Source organism: Pogoniulus pusillus, chromosome 6 (assembly GCF_015220805.1).
Source record: "Pogoniulus pusillus isolate bPogPus1 chromosome 6, bPogPus1.pri, whole genome shotgun sequence".
Taxonomy (NCBI): domain Eukaryota; kingdom Metazoa; phylum Chordata; class Aves; order Piciformes; family Lybiidae; genus Pogoniulus; species Pogoniulus pusillus.
In genome coordinates, this window is record NC_087269.1 from 32,072,488 (window position 1) to 32,093,948 (window position 21,461).

The 21,461-nt window shown below is 41.7% G+C and overlaps 1 protein-coding gene across 13 annotated transcripts in view; it reads left to right on the plus strand.

The window, feature by feature from the left end:
* GRID1 (glutamate ionotropic receptor delta type subunit 1) overlaps nucleotides 1–21,461 on the plus strand; it is a 772,772-nt gene that overhangs the window by 526,033 nt on the left and 225,278 nt on the right. For all 13 annotated transcript variants that reach the window (XM_064145128.1, XM_064145119.1, XM_064145118.1 and 10 more), the window contains one exon: nucleotides 13,401–13,574. In XM_064145128.1, the coding sequence (XP_064001198.1) occupies nucleotides 13,401–13,574 (174 nt within the window). The remainder of the gene's footprint in view (nucleotides 1–13,400; nucleotides 13,575–21,461) is intronic.

Genomic DNA, 21,461 nt, shown 5'->3' on the forward strand with positions numbered 1-21,461 from the left:
ATTTCTATATAAATCCTTGCAAAAGTAGTCAACTCTACAGAATAATGACTAGCCCATGCTTAGCTTTGTCTCCAGAATAGTCCAAAACATTTTATTACCATTGGGAGAAGCCAATGAACAGCAACTTTGACCCTAAAGAAGATCCATTAGAAAAATTGTGGTGTTCTTCTTGCACCTTTGCTGTTTATGCCTTTAGGGACTCGTGAAGTGCCCTACCAGCCTTGGCAGATGTATGCTATTTCTTCTTGTGGCATGTCTGCCAGCGTTGTAGATGCTCTCATTTTTGGGGTGTATATTTCTTGCCTTTTTTTCCCCCTGATTATTTTGGTGGTTTGGTTTGTTGGCTTGCTTATTTTATGTTTTTTCCCTCTTATATTTCTTCCTCTTTGTTACCTGACATCAAGCATCTCTGTTGGTTTCTCCTGATATTTTTCATTCTCCCCTTCTCTCTTTCTGCCTGTTCAGTGGCAATGCTGTGCATTGCCTGGGGCATATGTCTGTGGGATAGGCACATGAGAAGTGCTTGAACATGAATTTGTATGTGATTGTACTGTGAGCAATGACCTAGGAGTCTCTGGCTGCTTTTTCTTTAGGAGCAGCAGTAGGTCTGTGGGTATAAATAGCACTAGAAATCACATGTCCCTTTCTGTGGTATATTTTGTGAGTTTGAAATTTTCACTATTCCAAGCAGAGAGAAAAGAGATAGGAATTGTTCAGGAAGATTGGGTTGTGGATTTAAAAAATCAAATTAAACACAGTGTTTTATTTCCTGGTATTAATCTGTTTAATTCTAATCACAGATTTCTAAGCATCCATTATTTTTTACATGTGAATTAGTAACATGCACAAAGAAATAAATTAACTCCTCATGGAAATGGAGGGGGTACTGAATTTGATTGATAGCTCAGATGAGTTGTTTTGCTGCTTTCACTTCCTTTAGCTTCTTTTGCAGCAAAATTTCATTACTATTCATAAGTTTAACTCAAAGTCTTGTGACCTGCTATGGCAAGGCACAAGGCTACTGGTGGATTTAGGAGATAATATTTTTGGAGGACAACTGAGGATAAAGAGATGATTGTGTAGGATAGCATGTCCAAACCATACACGCTTGCTCTGAAGCTAAGGAATGGTGATGGTCAAACTTGTTGAATAGCTCTGTGGAAATACACAGAAGACAAACACCAAGGAAGACCTTTTTTTTTTTTTTTTTTGGAAATGTGTTTCTGACAGAAATTCCCCAAAGACCAGAAACTGAGATAATGGAGGACTGTAATTGCCCTGGCAGTTGAAAAGGTAATGCTGGGACACAAAAAAGGCTTCACGGTTTCCTGTGACTAACAATGTTATCTCTACACATTTAAAAAGTTAAGGCACATGGTCAGTTCAGATTTTGTTATGGATAAGGAAGAGCAGGGTAAGGAAGTCAGAAGGTAATTGGTGCGAAAGTGATTGTGAGGTGGTAGCCTGAACTGTTTGAATAAGATGAAGCAGGGAGAAAAGGAGAGTGGAGAATAATGAGCATAAATAAAAAGAATGTCCAGTTTCACAAGTTTCAGAAACTAGCAGTGCTTTTGGAAAGATAGTGTAAGGAGTGAAGGATAGCAAAAGAGCTGTGAAGTCCTGTGCAGATGAAGGCATGGTAAGGCATTGTTATGGTTCCAATGGATTATCTTTACAGATCTTGAAATCATAGAGGAATTCTTAAGAAAAAGATGGGGGGTGGGGGAGGGGAAGCTAAGGAGGAGTATAAAAGTGTAACAGAATAATCATAAAATGTGAGTGAAGTGCAAAGTGGCACAAGTGGCAGGAGCAGCTTGAAATCAAACCCAATATGAATCAATATTATTGTGGTCTTGCGAAACAAGCAAATTTACTCTTCAGCTATGTTACTAGAAACAAACTCTGTAAGATGAGAGAGGCAATTACTTTGCTCTGTTTGACATCAACGTGGCTTTTTTGGAACAATTTTGTGAGTTTTAGGCAAGACACTTAAAAACAAAGCAAGAGAATGGAGTATGGTTTTGGAAATCCAAAGACCACCTGGTCTGATGGAAAATCAGTAATATATGACTCATAAGGAAAGGTTGAAACAAATAGGTTTGTCTCCTATGAAACTCAGAAGATGGAGTCAGTAGAATATGATCATGTTCACTTGGAAAGAGAAAGGAAATGCAGTTTAAGCTGCTGCAGTAGAAATTGGGTTGAGTATTTGGAAATGGTTTGAAATCTAACTATGATAATGAGTAGGAATAATTTCTTTGGTTACTCACATTCTTTGCTCATTACAGCATATGGATGATACTCCTTTCCCTTTTCCTTCTTATATATATAGTAGATGTAATCTGATATTGTTGTAGCAGGAGTGAAATATTCTGTGTAAATCAACTGAAAACTCTTCCACTGAGGTGTGAGGGAGTTTAGTCTTTGTGCTCAACCATTACAGTCTGTTTTCATACCTGTTCTGCTGTTGTTTTTGCTCTTAATTTTTTAGCATCTTACTCAGATTATGCAAGTCTGCTAAATATTTTCAGATCTCAGTTGGGAAAGACAAGTAGAAACTTTATTATAAATACCACTGAGTGTCTTCTGATCTGCACCTTCTGTTCTAGATCTTTCCACATATGCTTTTTCAATATGGGTATGACAGTGACAGTTTATACAAATAGTGACTACATATGCCTCTGACCAAATCATTTGTTCAATATTTTTCCTGACAAACATGAACTTTAGGGGAACTATGACTCATATTTGATTTCCAATCAACATGGAACTCCATCTTTCTCTGCCCACAACCGAGGAAGCTAGAGCAATTGCATTTGTTTAGATACTGTCAGCCAAATCCATCCTTGGGCTAGGCTTGTGATTTGACTTAGGGGTGAACCTAGCATGGCATTTCTTGATATCAACCATTTGAACTAAAGGAATATATTGTAATTGTATGTAGTTTTGATAGAAAGATGGCTAATAATGAATTGCTGACACTTCAAATAGATTTCATTAAAGGTGTATAAAACAACCAAAAATGAAAGGTTAGAGCTGCTACTTAACTATGGTTTTAATTTGTTGCTTTTCAATTAAATTAATTCTCAAGTCAGATGCAAAGGAGTATTTGTTATTAGCAGATGATAGCTTTTGTTTAATAACCCTGATCTTCTAGTCTTAGAATTATCACATTCTGTATTATATGGAATGACAAATGCTGAAATTCAAACAATGTTAACTTTTAAATCCTCAAACTGAACTTTGGGAATAGTGGGGAGAGCTAGTAAAATTTTTGTTTCATTGGTCCCTTACTGCCTGGAATGATCAGATACTCTGTAGGAAAGGAATGTAGTATGTTGGGAGTACATAGCTCCTCATAGGTCAAGTACCTCTATGTGGGTATTTTCATGGCAGGGTTCTTAAAAGTATTTATATCTAATAAAGCAAAACTTATTTATTTTGCAAGATAAACAGTCATGCATTCTTCCATTAAGTTTTCTTGTGAACTACTGCAGTTACCAGAATTAGGCTTTGTAAAGTAAGGAAAGGAATCATCCTCTTGAGTATCCACTCAGAGATGCACAATTCAACACATAATATAATGCCACATAGAACAGCTTATTTCCTTATCACTAAGAAAAGCTTGTGCCGTTAGTTGTCCTATTTTATAACCAAATAAAAAAAAACAACAAAACAACCTATGCTGCAACACCACAGGGTAGACAGCATAAAGGGAAGCTGTATTTGTAATGACTCTTGCATGAAGAAGGATGCCTTGTTGTTGATAGAATGTAGTAAGCCAGCCGATCTCCTTGTACTAACCAGAGTTTAATAACTAGAGCTTTTTAAAAAATCAATAGCTTTATTTTGCTTCATATATGCAGTGTTAATCAGTTTGTTATTGGTGAAGATCTAATTTCAATAATGAATTCCCAATAAATGCATGAAGACATAGAAAATAAAGTGTTTGTTAGTTAGGAGGCAGTTGTGAAATTCCTGCAAGCTTCAGTTGAAAAATAAAACTAAGCTCTAAAATACATAAAATGATGGATTTGGATGTTTTCTCTTTTCAATCCACAGCAAAGATCCTGATCTGGAAAAGTGGGGTGCAGTAAACACACAGAAACTACTATAGCAAAAGCAGCTATAGTGTATTTGATTAAATTCTGACCACCTGTGATGATACAACTGTGTCCAGTTCTGGGCCGCTCAATTCAAGAGAGATGTTAGGGTGCTGGTATGTGTCCAGAGAAGGGTGGCAAAGCTGGTGAAAGGCCTGGAACACAAACCCTATGAGGAGAGGCTGAGGGAGCTGGGGGTGTTTAGCCTGGAGAAGAGGAGGCTCAGGGGTGACCTCATTGCTGTCTACAACTACCTGAAGGGAGGCTGTAGCCAGGTGAGGGTTGGTCCCTTCTCACAGGCAACCAGCAACAAAACAAGGGGACACAGTCTCAAGTTGTGCTGGGGGAGGTCTAGGCTGGATGTTAGGAGGAAGTTCTTGCCAGAGAGAGAGTGATTTCCCTTTGCAATGGGCTGCCCGGGGAGGTGGTGGAGTTGCTGTCCCTGGAGGTGTTCAAAAGAAGCCTGGCTGAGGCATTTAGTGCCATGGTCTAGTTGATTGGCCAGGTCTGGGTGCTAGGTTGGACTGGCTGATCTTGGTGGTCTCTTCCAAACTGGTTAATTCTATGATATGTGTGAGAAGCTCTTAAAGAGTAAGGAGAAGGGAGAAGTGAAGCAGGAAGGGTCTTGCCATTTCTGTAGAAGGAATGGATAGTGATTTGAAAATTGGTAAAAATGCACAATTAATCAGGACCAAGAAGCCTTAGACAGAAAGTAGAGTGCTAAGGGAATTTGGGAACTCTGAGCTGTGTTGAGGTGATATTATCCCCATGACTTGAATGCAAGTCAAATATTTAAGACAGCAGTTGACCTTATTCTTCCTTTTTGGGCAGATGACACTTTCCAAATGATGCTGGCAGTGGTGCCAGCAGATGAATTTCTAGATCTTTAGCAAATAATAAAACTTTCTTCTGAGTGAACATAGATAATCAGTCAGAAGAAAGAGCAGAAAAAAATTATTGATGCTTTGTTTTTCAGTTCCCCTTTCAGAGTGTTCAGTCAAAACATGTTTCTGCTAATTGCTTTTTGGACACTAGCTCAGTTGTCTTTTTTTCCTACCGTTCTCATAGTTCTCTCTTTACCCTTGTTTCATTGTCTGCAGGAGGTGATTTGTTACAGGAAGGATGAGAAAGTGTCCCATTATCTCTATCCTGCTGTGACGTGATTCTTAGTTTCCATGTCTATCCTGAAGCTCCATTGCTTCTGCTAATAGTTGTTTTCTTTCCCTTCACCTTGTCAGATGTGCCCAGTATACCCATAGTTATGCATTCTCTTGATTTAATAATCAAATTGCTTCTTAGCTATCATCAGGGCATTTCTTTCTTGTTTTGCTCTATATAATATTTTTCAAAGGTTGAGGGAAATGAGCAGAAAGTAGATTAGTAATCACCAGATAAAATCTATCTCAGCAACCAGCTTTTCCCCCAAGGGTAGAGAATGCAGGAAGGTGTAGATAATGCATGATGAACAGTGTTTTCCTAGTACAGGACTTGTAAAATAATCTTGAGGAAACATGAATTTGAAAGAAAGATCTTTTATGAATGCAGTGTTTGTTCTTCATTTTTGTTTAAACACACTTTTTCTGTAAACCTCCTCCCCCTGCCCCCAGAAATACTTAATTTTAGAATCATAGAATCAACCAGGTTGGAAGAGACCTCCAAAATCATCCAGTCCAACCTAGCACCTAGCTTTATCCAATCAACTAGACCATGGAACTGAGTGCCTTTACCAAGCTTTTCTTCAACACCTCCAGGGACAGTGACTCCACCACCTCCGGGGGCAGCCCATTCCAATGGCAATCACTCTCTCTGGGAAGAACTTCCTCCTAACATCCAGCCTAGACTTCCCCTGGCACAACTTGAGACTGTGTCCTCTTGTTCTATTGCTGGTTGCCTGGGAGAAGAGACCACCCCCCACCTGGCTACAGCCTCCCTTCAGGTAGTTGTAGACAGCAATGAGGTCAGCCCTGAGCCTCCTCTTCTGCAGACTGCACGCCCCCAGCTCCCTCAGCCTCTCCTCACAGGGTTTGTGTTCCAGGCCCCTCACCAGCTTTGTCACCCTTCTCTGGAGCATGTTCCAGTACCTCAACATCTCTCTTGAACTGAGGAGCCCAGAACTGGACCGAGTCTTGCATCTATACTTAGGATGAAGCAAATAACAGCATTCACTTTCACTCTTTTGTCCTACTTGCCACACTGTTCCTGATCCAGGCCAGGATGCCACTGGCTCCCTTGGCCATTTGAGCACACTGCTGGCTCATGTTCAACTTCCCATCTACCTGTACCCCCAGGTCCCTTTCTTCCTGGCTGCTCTCCAGCCACTCTGTCCCCAGCGTGTAGCACTGCTTGGGGTTGTTATATGTGCTTTGTGTGGTGAGCATTACACCCGTGAGCATGTGCAAAGTTTTGTTGGTTTCACTTTCACTTGAGTAAAGACTGACTGGGTAGACTGGAATTCAGATCAATCTTTCTCTACATGTAGAATTTCTAAAAGGATTGTTTTGTTGGCATTTTTAAACAAGAATTTTGTAGAATTTTTCTTTTTTATTACTTTTCCCTGTGCACATTTTTTTTTCCCCTTGGGAAAAAAAAACAGACTTTGTGATGATATCTTACAATGATATCTTACAAATGCAATTAGAGGAAGGGTTCTAAAATGTTTTCAAATGATACAAAAATGCTAAAAATAAAAAAGGAAGGAAAAATAAATGAATAGAAATACAAAGAAATGACTGCAAGGAATATGCTGTGGAAAAATTCTTGAGATTTAACTCATTTCAATGCAAAATTTAACAATGCACAATGACCATTTACTCCAGTTTTATTTCAGGAACTCTCTATTTACCACTTGCCAAAAAGGAAAATAAACCCCAACAAATCTTACTGCTTTTCTTTGCACTGCTTTTTGACAGTGCATGATTCTATTTTATTTATTTTCACAAAATAGCATAATTTTCTTAGCTATGCTTGAAGGGGATGCATATACCTGGAACTATACTGCACCTGTCACTGCATCCTGCTCAAAGAAGTTCACAGGGTTCAGAATTGATGTGTTTCTAATGCTGCTAAATTGCACAGAACAGCCTTAGTCAGCTAGAAGCAAGGTTAGTTGAGTTGTTTAATGAGTTGTTTTTTAAGTGAAGTCCACATTAAAATCAATGGTGACTATTTTGTTTTGTATAGCTTTTGATAATTTTTTTTTTGTTTGATTGGGTTTTTTTTGTTTGTTTGTTATTTTTGGGGGTGGTGGTGTTGTTTGGGGTTTTGTTTTTTGTTTTGTTTTTTGAGGTAACTCCTTCACTTTGAACAGTGCTTAATTAAATCAGAAGATCTTTTATGGTATAGGCACTCAATCTGTGAAAGAATTATGGCTATCCTGTGCTTTGTCCTTCTAACCACAATTAGAGATAATTCAATACAAATATAAATACAATTCCTGTAGAGATTTTTAGGAGCACCAGGCAAAGGGAAGAGAAGTGAGCTAGTGTTAGATATGTGGGAGGACAATGAGAATGGGAGTTGGGCAGGTCATCATGCAGAGTTGTATTAGAATATTTTCTGTGCTGAAGTCTACACTGCCCTGTTGAGGCCACATCTGAGTCCAGTTTTCGGTTTCTCAGTTAAGAAGAGACAGGAATCTTCTGGAGAGAATACAGCAGAGAGCTACAAGGATGATTGCAGGACTCAAACATGTCTCCTGTGAAGAAAGTCTGAGAGACTTGGGGATGTTTAGTCTGGAGAAGAGGAGGCGGAAGGGGGATTTTATCAACATCATAAATATCCGAGGGGTGCATGCCAAGATGAAGGTATCAGCCTCTTTTCGATTATTCCCAGTGATAGGACAAGGAACAATGGGTGCAAGTTAGGATACAGGAGATTCCACCTCATACAAGGAGGCACTTTTTTTGGTGAGGGTGACAGAGTACTGAAAAAGGCTGCCCAGAGAGGTTGTGCAGTCTCCTTCTCTGGAGACTTTCAATACCTGCCTGGATACATTCCTCTGTGGTCTGCTCTAAGTGATCCTACTTTGGCAGGGGGAATTGGGCTGGATGATCTCTGAAGATACCTTCCAGTCTCTAACATTTTGTGATTCTATGATTGTGCCCTTGCCTTAAAGAATTAACCTTTATGTATATACCTGTGTACATGTCTTCATACAGGATGCAGAGAATATCAAGGTTGAATAAATCTAAGCACAGGCTAAGTTGTCATGATCATTTAAGAAAGGATATTTTCTGGATTTTGAAATGAACAAATGTCCCTTTACAGATGTACATACCAGACTGAGAGGAATTAGAATAACCCAGTAAACAGTATCAGTCCTAGTGCAAAAAGTCCACATAAATCTGTAGCTTGTCTCTATGAGCATCCTTGTCCTTGATGCCATCCGGTTTAATCCTCCAGCTTTCTCAGAGATGTTCTTTCTGGAAATCTCCTTTGGTTCTTTAAATTATTAATGTCATTAAAATTTATAATTTTCTGTCATTACCTCTAGGAAAATAGAGATTGTAATGTGAAACATAATTGTCTCATTTTGCAATTTATGTTATGATACTTGAACAAAACGAGAGCAGATTGAAATGTTCCCCTGAGCAATATGGCTAGGTAATGCAAACTAACCAAAGCTCTTTGTGTGCAGATGAATAGAGACGTGAATTCCCCAAATGACCAATATATATGTGCAAATAAATAGATAAATGAACACCACGAATTATTTCAGTGTTGAGTTACGAGGTGAGAAGTAGTAGGAGCCTGAGTGAGCACTGAGTCTAACACTTAATGTGTGCCTGCCAAAGTATTTAAGTGCTCCCTGAAGTATTTGGAATGGCCAAACTCATTTCCTTAGTAAGGAAAAATGCACTTAGATAAGAGAACATCTTTCATCCCTGGAGAAAGTGTTTTCCCTCCATCCTTGTCATGGTTTGAGGCATTCCAGGTTATCCCAGATCTCCCCAAAAAACTACCAAGACCAAGGTCCCTCACAGGGCATGAACTGGTCAGCCCCAGTTACCGTAATTAGTTTTTCAATCCCATAATCCTTCAAACACTTTAAGCAGCAAGGTGAGTTTGCTTGCTTGACTCCCTTTTGCTTTTCACTCTCTGGAGGGATCCTCATCTGGTAACTGTATAGGAGTACCCTGTGGGCCACGGCCTTCAAGGCCATGGGCTGCTGTGAAGCCAGCCTGCTTGGGGCCTATTTGGGAGACACTGGGGGATGGGAGAAAATGAGCACTGGGGTTTTGGTGTTTTTCTTTAGTTTGCTTAAGGGGAAGATTTTGGGGTATCCTGTATCTCATTTAGGTGTTAAGCATTCATGTATGACATAGCTTTTCCTACACTTCTTTAAATTCAAGCTTTCTGTATTCTTCTCCAGCTCAGCAAGAGTGTTTTTCTTTAGAAAAAGAGTAAAGATACTCTCAGTCTGTCAAGCTCTTAAACAAAAAGGCTATGCCAATCCTATTTCAAGAAATGCAATATTTACAAGCCTGAGTGAAAATGTTATTAAAGGTGTCAAAGAGTTAGACTCTTCAGCCTTTCTTAAAACACATTCTTGAAATGAGCAGAAGACAGCATACATCTGGGCTCCTCAATTCAAGAGAGATGTTGAGATACTGGAATGTGTCCAGAGAAGGATGACAAAGCTGGTGAAAGGCGTGGAGCACAGCCCTGTGAGGAGAGGCTGAGGGAGCTGGGGGTGTTTAGCCTGGAGAAGAGGAGGTTCAGGGGTGACCTCGTTGCTGTCTACATCTACCTTGAGAGAGGCTGTAGCCAGGTGGGGTTGGTCTCTTCTGCCAGGCAAGCAGCAACAGAAGAAAGGGACACAGTCTCAAGTTGTGCCGGGGGAGGTATAGGCTGGACGTGAGGAGGAAGTTCTTCCCAGAGAGAGTGATTGGCATTGGAATGGGCTGCCCAGGGAGGTGGTGGAGCCACTGTCCCTGGAAGTGCTCAAGAAAGGACTGGCTGAGGCACTTAGTGCCATGGTCTCTTTGATTGGACAGGGCTGGGTGCTAGTTTGTACTGGATGATCTTAGAGGTCTCTTCCAACCTGTTTGATTTTGTGATGCAGTGGCAACATCATGGATCATGAAAGCCAAAAAGTGATAAGGAATTTTTTATGCTGGCCAAACTAGCTGAAAAGCTTTGCTTAGGATGCAGCATTCATGCATGGTGTGAATGGTACTCACTATGTGTTGTCCTGTGCTGTGTAATGATCCAAGAGCAAGACTGGAAATTTAAGCTACATTTCTTTAAAAGACAAACAACCACAAACTCTCAGAACAAATTAAACTTATGCGTAGTTGTCAGTTTTCAGTTTCATATCTTGTGCAAGAAAGAAAAGGGGTTACTTTTAAACAAATAGCTAGATGAATAGACTTTAATTGTAAGGTTGATGTGGTTTTTTTTCCTCCTGTGACTCCAAGGCATAGAACTAATTTTTTTTTTTTTTTTAATATATGCTGTAATCCTGATGGCTGTAAAATGAAGAGCCAAATTCAGATATCCTTGGGTTTGCTTTTTGGCTTCTGTTTGTTTGGGTGAGGTCTTTTCTTTTTTTTTTTTTGGAGGGGGTTGTTTGTTGTTTTTTTTTTTCCCTATATTTATCACAGTCAGAACACAGGAGACCTTTCTGCATGTGACATTTAAAGTTTCACTTGGTGCTATGCCAGGGCCATGAGCATTGTGGAAATGCATCTGCAGGGCCTGCCTGAGCCAGGCAAGAGAATGGGGTGCTGTTCTCTGGCCAGGGAAGCCTCAGTCAAGCTGCTTTGTTGTGCAGTTGTGGTGACTTGCTCACCCCTGCAGGTGAGACACCTGGCCATGCTTTCATGCTCCTGGATGTACTGGAGGTGCCTTGTGCTGCTGTACCACCCTATAAACTGGCATGGAAGGGCCCATGGTTACCTTTAGGTTTTGGAGCGCCAGCTCAGAAATGTACAACCTTTTGTTCCCAGTTATTCCAACAATCTTTTATTTAATATGCTTTTAGTTTTCTAAAAAAAAAAAGTCTGATTTCTAAAAGAAATAAATCATGTTTCAGTAGCTGAAAAAATACAGGAGCTTTTTTCCTCTTGGTCCTGTGTACTGAACTGAGGCATTGAAGGATTTATAGAACTGTCAAATTTATCTACTGTCATATGTTCCAGCAGAAACAGGTGGCACCTTCAGAGCCAGGTTTAGTCTTTAGTCCAACTTAGAATCTGAATTTCTCTCCAGAGGCTCCCATTCTTTGGCTGTACAGTAACTATGCTTTTTTGTTCAGGACTCGTTTGGTGCCCATAGCTACGTTGGAAGGACTCATGTTAATGTGTGTGAAACAGTAGATCTCCACTATCTTCCTTCATGGAAGAAGCAATTCTGGTCTGCTACACAGAGGTTTACATGTCTTGGGTCAAGCACTTTAACACAAGTTATGAGACATCTTTGAAAGGCAGTGCATCATTTTGGGGAGTCCATGGTGTGAGTTGAACTGAAAGCCAGGATGATTTATGACCTTTTATTAGTTTTTTTCCCTGTTTCTATTCACTCAGCCTGAGCTTGTCTGGGAAGGGATGCAGCCTAAGGCGTTATGAGTTAAGGCTACCCCATAAGATTATCCCTCCCTCAGACCACAGTTTAGACACACTGTGTGACTTGGACAACCCTCAGACACTCAGAAGAGGAATCCAAGGTTGCAGTCTGGTGGGACATCTAGAGCTTGTATATCTCCTAGGGCATCTCTGCAAGGCTACAAGTGCTCTCCAGCATTTTCTCTTAAGCCTGAAATCTTTGGCCTCTGTAAGAGTGTATTTATTTTCTGATATTCTGTTTTCACGCTACACCAGTTGGTCTGTTGTTAATGCAATGAATTTCACTTTCTGCAAAGTAAAAAATTCATGTTGCTAAAAAATGATGAGAAATCAGCAAAGAATAACTAAATTGAGCCAAAGCTACAGTACTAGTCAACTGCAACAAGTAATTATAGTAACCCCATGGTCATTTCACTCACAGCTTGGCAGAGCAAATGGCAAGAAAACAAATTATGTTTTTTTTTCTTGACTGCTTGCTTCTGCTGATGAGGCACTACAAGGTGTGGGCCCTGTTGACCAAATAAGTACAGCAAGCCACAGGAATTATTTGCAGCCCCCTAACCTGAAAGGAGCTGAGAGCATCCCTGTGCAGGCTGAACAACGGGTTGCAGCCAGTGTGTGGTGTAGATGGGCAGTGTCATTTGCAAATGCTGCTGGTAGCCATCATAAGGAGCAAAGATGTTAAGCTGCTCCCCAGAGTGTAGGCACATACAGCAATGAACACAGTCATCTGTGCCACTACTTAACTGCCTGTCCTTCCTCACAGTGATCTCCTGGTTAGAAATAACCATCGCATGCTGTATTGCTGTTATGATTTCAGGGTCAGTCAAGCCTGTGGTTTTCAAGCTGTTTATCCTGGGAATAAAAACAAACAAACCAGAAAAACCCACAAAACCAGGAGTGTTTGATTCTGTGGCTTTTAAAAATACAAAGCACATAAGGTGTGTATTTGAGTTGACTTCAGTTGCACTAGAAAGGTAGCAGATGAAGGCTGTGTCCAGGATGTGTTAGGAGGCTGGAACAAGAGAAGGTCAGCAGAGGAGCTTTAGGCAGTGAAAAGCCTTAGAAAGAAGAGCAGTTTGTCCTTGAGATGCCCTTATATCTAATCCCAGGTTATTCTGTGTGCAGAAACTTGCTTTCCTAAATGTTTTGTTTCCTTCCATGAATTTTCTCCTATTTTTTGTTACCTAAATACAGATAACCTAAAAAAAAAAATCCTTGAAACATTATCAGGATTAGTCAGCAGAAATTATCTACTCTTCTTAAGGGATGAGTATTTTCTTGTGACATTATTCTTAGGTGTCAGGGCCCTATCTCCCAAAGATGGCTACATTATCCATTTGTTATTCTGTTCTGGGGATATAGTGAAATTCTATTAAACTAAAATTCTTTCTGTGTAAATTTGGATTGAAATCTCTTGTTTTGTGCTTAGAAAACTATGGAGATCATCTTGGTGCTTTTCTGTGAGAAACCATCTCTGCAGTACCTTAGTATTAGCAAGATAGATGATACTGTGTTAAGCTGTTTTATTTTCTTTTGGATGATGTGTAAAACAAATGCCATTGTTGCCTTGAATACAAAAGAAGAACAATTGGCATAGGCTGATCCTATGCATCTGTAACTTTTTTCATAACGTTTTGGTTTTGTTTTGTTTAAATATCCAGTAGTGAGAGGAATCTGTAACATGTTTGGGCAAATACATGTCTTTAAAAGACTGTGTCTGCATTCACAGGAAATCACTGATAATGAAATATTAGAGCTGGTGCACAGTGCTCTGGGGAGGATGACAGTTATCCGGCAAATCTTCCCTCTCTCAAGAGACAACAATCAGAGATGCATGAGGAACAATCACCGAATATCATCGCTGCTTTGTGATCCGCAAGAAGGCTATCTTCAGATGCTGCAGGTCAGTAGCTGTGCTTAGTAGAAAAGTCCATGTTAGGAATTTGATATGAGATAGATTTCTGTGACACTATTACCTTAGAGGAGGAATAAAATAAGTACAGATACATCTGAGCACTTAATGTCTGATCAGCTTTTCTTGATGTATTTATCTTACTTCCCAGGAATGAGTCCTTTAGATTGGATGTTATGTCTGTGCACCAGCAGGTGGTTGCACTAACCAAGAGATGATTTTGCATGCTTCATTCTAGTAAGAACCTTCTATTTGAAAACAAAATGTGCTAACATAGTCTTGTGGTGTTACTGCTTGTTTGGTATGTTTGTGCTTATTAGACATCTGTTGTGAAAGAGTTAATTTGTGAGGATAACAGAGCTCTGATAGGTATTGGGCTGTGAAGCATTTCGCACTTAGTTAAATGGACTGAATCCAGCTGATGTTTTCAATCTGTCCTGTTCCAATATTCTCAGGAGTCTCTAGCAGCTGATGATTGTCTGAGCATATGAAATACTCACTGCTAGTTCACGTTCCAGATTTTGGTAACAGATTTGGCTCTGGTACAAGCAACATCTCAAGAATACTTGGCAATTTATCCCAGATATAGCATTTTTTCTTGCAGTAACTTAAATATAATTTTAAGTGCTATTTCCAAGGATAATGCAATAATTTAGAAACACAGGTCTTGGACTTTCAGTGGGATTCCATGTGTTTCTGGTTTGCTTTAGGCAGAGTTAAGAATCTCATTTGTAACTGTTGAAGCAATTGGATAAAACTGAAGACTTTACTGAAGATGAGAGTATAAGCTTGATTAAAACCTTTTGATTGCGCATTTACTCCTAACATGAATTGAGTGAAGCTACGGTGGATGAGCCTGTGAGGTGGCAAGTGTGGGTATTGTGTGTTAAGAGTGAGTCTAGAAAGGGTTTGGCTAGGCTGTGAGGAGGCGGCTGTTGGCAATCTGGGAGGGAGATTCTCAGGCAGAGAAGTAGGTCAAGATTTTCCAAGAAATATGGATGAGGGTATTTCTATTACTTATTTGTTCCCTGCTAAAAAGTTGCAAGTGCAGAGACTGAAATCCTCTGAAGGAGAGCTGTTGGTCTATTCCTCCTTGAAGAGCAGGAAAGTTTGGGATATGCTGATCACTGTAGTTGCATGTAGTTGCACTGTAGTTAAGAGCACTGTAGTTAAGAGCACTGGCTTAGTCTGCCTGTACAGGGGCAAACCTTTGCTAATTTAGGACATTTTTGTATCTTTGTTAGTAACTCTGAGGTATGCTGTAACAGGAACAAAGGCCTCTCATTTCAGAGGATCAGAGCATTTTTCACTGTGTTATACAAGATAGCTGTTCTGCGCTGACAAATCACTCACTGGGGAACAGTTTTATACTACAGCAGGATTGCTTGTCTATGATGGTTTACACACAGTCTTAGTTCAGAGACTCATGTGAAGGGGTCTCTGAGCAAGTTTCTATTTTATCACTGGTTTACTAACAATAACAGCCTCCTGCCCTATTACTAAATTTTACTAACAGGGACTTTTTAGGAAGGGAGATATAAAGTAATGGGGAGGTATGAATTAAATACCTGGTACTGAGGCTGGTGCTTCACATGGGGCTGGTTTTGTATGACACCAGGATCAGTCGTAGTACATGGGAAAGGTTTATCTAGCAGGGAAAAAATATTCTAGGACAAGAACTTGCAGGGTTCATTCACAGAACTTTAACCTAGAATTGAAGGGGAATGGAGTTGCTGGGTCTGCACCAACTGGAATCTTGTATCTAGTGGAATCCCTCAGGGGTCAGTACAGGGATCAGTACCATTCAATATATTCATCAACAACATGGATGAGGGAACAGAGTGCACTTTGAGCAAGTTTCATGATGACACAAAACTGGATGGAGTGGCTGATAGACAGAAAGGTCATGCTGCCATTCAGTGAGACTTAGGCTGGAGAGCTGGGCAGAGAGAAATAGAATGAAATTCAGCAAGTGCAAGTGTAGAGCCTTGCACCCGGTAAAGAACAACTCCATGGATCAATGTAGGCTGGGGACTGACCTGGTGAAGAGCAGTGAAGGGGAAAAGGGTGCGGGGGCCATAGTGAATGCAAGGTTGACCATGAGCCAGAAATGTTCTCTCGTGGCCAAGGTGGCCAGTGCCATTCTGTGGTGTATTAGGTCTGTGGTTAGTAGGTCAAGAGAGGTTCTCCTCCCCCTCTACTCTGCACTGCTGAGACTGCATCTTGAAAGTTATGTCCAGTTCTGGGCCCCAGTTTAAGAAGAACTGCAGGGAATTACTTGAAAGAGGTTAGTGCAGAGCCACAAAAATTATTAAGGAAGTGGAATATCTTCCTTACGAGGAGAGACTGTGGGAGTTGGGTCTCTTTAGTTTGGAGAGGAGGAGACTAAGGGGTAACTTCATTAGCATTTATAAATATGTACAGGATGAGTCCCAAGAGCATGGAGTCAGACTCTTCTTGATGATGCCCGATGACAGGACAAGGGATGATAGGTGAAAGTTGAGGAATAGGAAGTTCCATGTAAAATAAGGAGGTTGTTTTGATTGTTGTGGGGTTTTTTTTTGTGTGTGTTTGATTTGGGTTTTTTTTGTTGTTGTTTGTTTGTTTGTTTATTTTTTTTCCACAATGAGGGTGACAGAACACTAAAACAGGCTGCCCAGGGGGGTTGTGGAGTCTCCCTCTCTGGAGATACTCAAAACTCACCTGGGCATGTTCCTGTGTAATTTGCTCTAAGTGATCCTGTGCTACCAGGGAGGTTGGACTAGATGATCTTTCAAAGTCCCTTCCAGCCCCAAGCATTCTGTGATTCTGTAATATAAAGTTCTCATTTTAGAACTCATGTCCAGCCATGCTAGAATGAACTATCATGAAAGGTGAAGAGCACAATATGAGAGCTCTCAAATTATCTACCCTCAGTGTATTTTGTGTTATATGCAACCTATAGAGACTTAAATATAAGATGTTTTTACATGTGAAGCCTTCATAGCTACATCTTTTTCATAGGCTCTGCCAAAACATCTGATGCAACACCTTGTGAGCATACATGTGATATTAGTTTCCAGGCATGTTATTAATGGCCCTTCAATTCAGATACTTCCAATCTCCTGTTTCCTTTTCCCTGATGGAAAAAAAGTATACTTCGACCTTTTGCTATAGAGAAGTATATTACTGAATTGCCCTTATTGCCAAAGGCTGCAGTAGCTCCTAGAACCATGTCAGTGACTGCCTTCTAGCACCAAGTTCTTGTGCTGCTTTGAAGCAATTTGATTAACACTAAAGTCTGGAAATACCTGTGTCTCATTCTCCCTTGAGAATTCTCATGTTAACAATAATTTGTTGTCAAAGTAACTTACCATCAATTATTTGGTTAATTATGTATTTAATGACTCTGAAGAAGAGTAACTTCTGTCAGCCTTTATCCATAAGGCTTTACTGGGGGGATTTTAGCATTTTTAGCAAGCCAGTAAACAACCAAACAAAACATTTACATCATGGATTGTTAACTTTTTTTTTTTTTCCTGGCTAAATTAATGAAAATCTTTTGGAATTATTTTCTTCTCAATGTCTTTAGTACCATATCCTGGAAAGTTGTTTTTCAGTGGGTGATCATCTCAGTTTGGCATTCTGACAAGGCTGATAAAGATCAGGCTGTTCTGCAAGCTCATCCGAAAACTCATCTGTTCTGAATGCTTTGTGGAAATTCAATCTTCCTCCATCAACCAACTTATCAAAATTTTTCTCATGCTCTTATTTCTTGCACATATAATATACACAGCTGGGTTTATGCTTCAGCTGGAGAAAAAGCCTTGTAGTTTCCTGCCTCAGTCATTTCACTTGACATCAGAGGACTACATTTACCTCTTTTGTATTCTTTGTATATGATTTTGTGTCCATCTTGCTTATCTTTTTGCAAGTGGAGAAAAGAAGGTTTAGAACTTATAATCCGTTGGTGATAAGTTTCCTGTGTTTTGGGCCATCTTTGTGTTTTTGTGTTGTCAGATTTGACATGTTTGGAAAAAGAATACTGAGGCACTTCAGGAGAGGCTGAGGGAGCTGGGGGTGTTTAGCCTGGAGAAGAGGAGGCTCAAGGGGTGACCTCACTGCTGTCTACAGCTACCTGCAGGGAGGCTGTAGCCAGGTGGGGGTCAGTCTCTTGTGCCAGACAAGCAGCAACAGAACAAGGGGACACAGTCTCAAGTTGTGCCAGAGGAGGTCTAGGCTGGATGTTAGGAGGAAGTTGCTGGCAGAGAGAGTGATTGGCATTGGAATGGGCTGCCCAGGGAGGTGGTGGAGTTGCTGTCTCTGGAGATGTTGAAGAAAAGCCTGGATGAGGCACTTAGTGCCATGGTCTAGTTGACTGGACAGGGCTGGGTGCTAGGTTGTACTGGATGATCTTGGAAGTCTCTTCCAACCTGCTTGGTTCTGTGATTTATAGGTAAATCTGGTTAGTCCTAGATAGATCTAGTATCATTCCCTGCTTGACATGTGGAAGGTGTTTAATGGAATTATTGCTATTAAACTGTTTAGACTATTTCAGACATAGTCTTACAGGATCAGTTTGAAGAAATGTCCATGCATAGTTTGCTTCTTTCCAAAATCTTCCCCTTTAAATTTTAGTTTTGAAGTCATCTACATACCTGATTTTTCTCAATTTCAAACCTGAGGTAAAGATCTTTTTTTTTCTTTCATCAGGTTGTTCACAATGTGTTAAACTCAAAAACCAGCTTCTTCTTGTTTGTTTTCTCCTTCTGTTTATGTATTTTTAAGATTTCTCTTTAGAAACGCAGTTGCCATTACAGGTTGTTTATTCCCATACTTACCATTTCTAGAATTGATAAAATCAACTTGAGAGTCTAGTTGTACTAAAACATGGCACAGGGACGTGAATCTGAAATCATTAGGCATGGTCCAAAAGATATACTAAGAATAAAAGTGGAAAGACAAGCAAACAAACAGAAAATTAATGAAGTTATTCTTCTCAGGATTCAGAGTCCAACCTTTCTACCTAAGAGCTATTCCAGGAATTTCTTTGATGTATTTCACAGTATCACAGTATCATCAGGGTTGGAAGAGACCTCACAGATCATCAAGTCCAACCCTTTACCACAGAGCTCAAGGCTAGACCATGGCACCAAGTGCCATGTCCAATCTTGCCTTGAACAGCTCCAGGGACGGCGACTCCACCACCTCCCTGGGCAGCCCATTCCAGTGTCCAATGACTCTCTCAGTGAAGAACTTTCTCCTCACCTCCAGCCTAGATTTCCCCTGGTGCAGCCTGAGGCTGTGCCCTCTTGTTCTGGTGCTGGTCACTTGAGAGAAGAGAGCAACCTCCTCCTGGCCACAACCTCCCTTCAGGTAGTTGTAGACAGCAATAAGGTCACCCCTGAGCCTCCTCTTCTCCAGGCTAAACAACCCCAGCTCCCTCAGCCTCTCCTCGTAGGGCTGTGCTCAAGGCCTCTCACCAGCCTCGTCGCCCTTCTCTGGGCACGCTCAAGCATCTCAATGTCCCTCCTAAACTGGGGGGCCCAGAACTGAACACAGTACTCAAGGTGTGGCCTAACCAGTGCAGAGTACAGGGGCAGAATGACCTCCCTGCTCCTGCTGGCCACACCATTCTTGATGCAGGCCAGGATGCCACTGGCTCTCCTGGCCACCTGGGCACACTGCTGGCTCATGTTCAGGCGGGTATCAATCAGCATCCCCAGATCCCTCTCTGTTTGGCTGCTCTCCAGCCACTCTGACCCCAGCCTGTATCTCTGCATGGGGTTGTTGTGGCCAAAGTGCAGCACCCTGCACTTGGAGCTATTGAATGCCATCCCATTGGACTCTGCCCATCTGTGCAGGCGGTCAAGGTCCCGCTGCAGAGCCCTTCTGCCCTCCAACTCAATCACATCTGCCCCCAGCTTAGTGTCATCTGCAAACTTGCTGATGACTGACTCGATGCCCTCATCCTGATAATCAATGAAGATGTTAAAGAGGATGGGGCCCAGCACAGATCCCTGAGGGACACCACTAGTGACAGCCGCCAACTGGATGTGGCACCATTCACCACCACTCTCTGGGCTCGTCCCTCCAGCCAGTTCCTAACCCAGCACAGAGTGTTGCCATCCAAGCCGCGGGCTGACAGCTTAGCCAGCAGTTTGCTGTGGGGGACAGTGTCAAAGGCCTTGCTGAAGTCCAGATAGACCACATCCACAGGCCTCCCCACATCCACCAAGCGGGTCACCTGATCATAGAAGGCGATCAGGTTAGAAAGGCAGGATCTGCCCTTCCTAAACCCATGCTGGCTGGACCTGAGCCCTTGGACATCCCTAAGGTGCGCAGTTATTGCCCCCAAGATAACCTGTTACATCAGTTTCCCTGGCACTGAGGTCAGGCTGACGGGTCTGTAGTTCCCAGGTTCCTCCATCCGACCCTTCTTGTGGATTGGGACCACGTTGGCCATTTTCCAGTCTCCTGGGACCTCTCCGGTGAGCCAGGACTGCTGGAAAATGATGGAGAGTGGCTTGGCCAGCTCAGCTGCCAGCTCTCTCAGCACCCTAGGATGGATCCCATCTGGTCCCATGGACTTGTGGGTGTCCAAGTGGCTCAGCAGGTCCTGAACCAATTCTTCATGAATTTCCAGGGGAACACACTGCTCCCCGACCCCATCCCCCAGTTCAAGAGGCCACTTGCCTCCTCCTCCCTCCTTACTGTTAAAAACTGAGGCGAAGGCGGCATTCAGAACCTCAGCCTTTTCTTCATCATCATTTACAGTGTTCCCCTCCTGGTCCAGCAAGGAGTGGAGGCTCTTCTTGCCCTTCCTTTTAGCATTGATAAATTTATAAAAGTGCTTTTTGTTATCTTTCATGGAAGTGGCCAGCCTAAGTTCTAGCTGGGCCTTAGCCTCTCTAATTTTTCTCCTGCATAGTCTGGCTACCTCCTTAAACACGTCAGGAGAAGCCTTCCTCTCCTTCCAAAGGCGATACACCCTCTTTTTTTCCCCCAATTCCTTCAGGACCTGTTTGCTCATCCAGGCTGGTTGCCTTCCCCGCTGGCTCATCTTCCGGCACATGGGAACTGCCAGCTCCTGTGCCTTCAGGAGCTCCTGTTTAAAGTAGGTCCAACCATCCTGGACCTCTTTGTTCTCAAGGACTGCTGCCCAGGGGACTTTGGAAATAAGTTTCTTAAGCAAATTGAAGTTTGCCCTCCGAAAGTCCAAGGTGTAGGTTTTATTGTAGTGCTTCCCTACCTCCCTTCATATTGAAAACTCCACTAACTCGTGATCACTACACCCCAGGCAGCCTCCCACTGCCACATCTCCTACCAGCCCTTCTCTGTTGGAGAGCAGCAGGTCAAGCTGAGCTTGACCCCTAGTGGGCTCACTTAACAGCTGGGTCATGAAGCTGTCCTCCATGCACTCTAGAAATCTCCTGGACTGCCTCCTCTCTGCTGAATTAAGTTCCCAGCAGATATCTGGCAGGTTAAAGTCTCCCACAAGGTATTTGAAGGTGTTGAGAAGAGTGTGAGGATATTCACTGAAACAGCTGCTCTTCTTCTGTGTAAAAACTCTTAGAAGGCTTGGCCATCCAATATTTTTATAGACATCACTTACCAGTTGCTCCTACAAAGCTGTGTTTTTATTTATGACCTGTCTTCAGGAACAACTGCAATTTAACCGCTGTAATTGGAATTGTTTGTTTTGGAGATGTGTTTGATTGCCTAAACTTAAGGGCCTGATCCTGCAGTTTTGTCCAACTAAATACACTTACCCTGATTTGATCTATTTACACTGCTGTCCTTTCACAGCTGTTAAGTACTCCTGGGGACAGTAAATATTGATTAAACCCCATTAAAGTGTTCACATCCTCCCATAAAGGATCGATGAGTCACACTTTT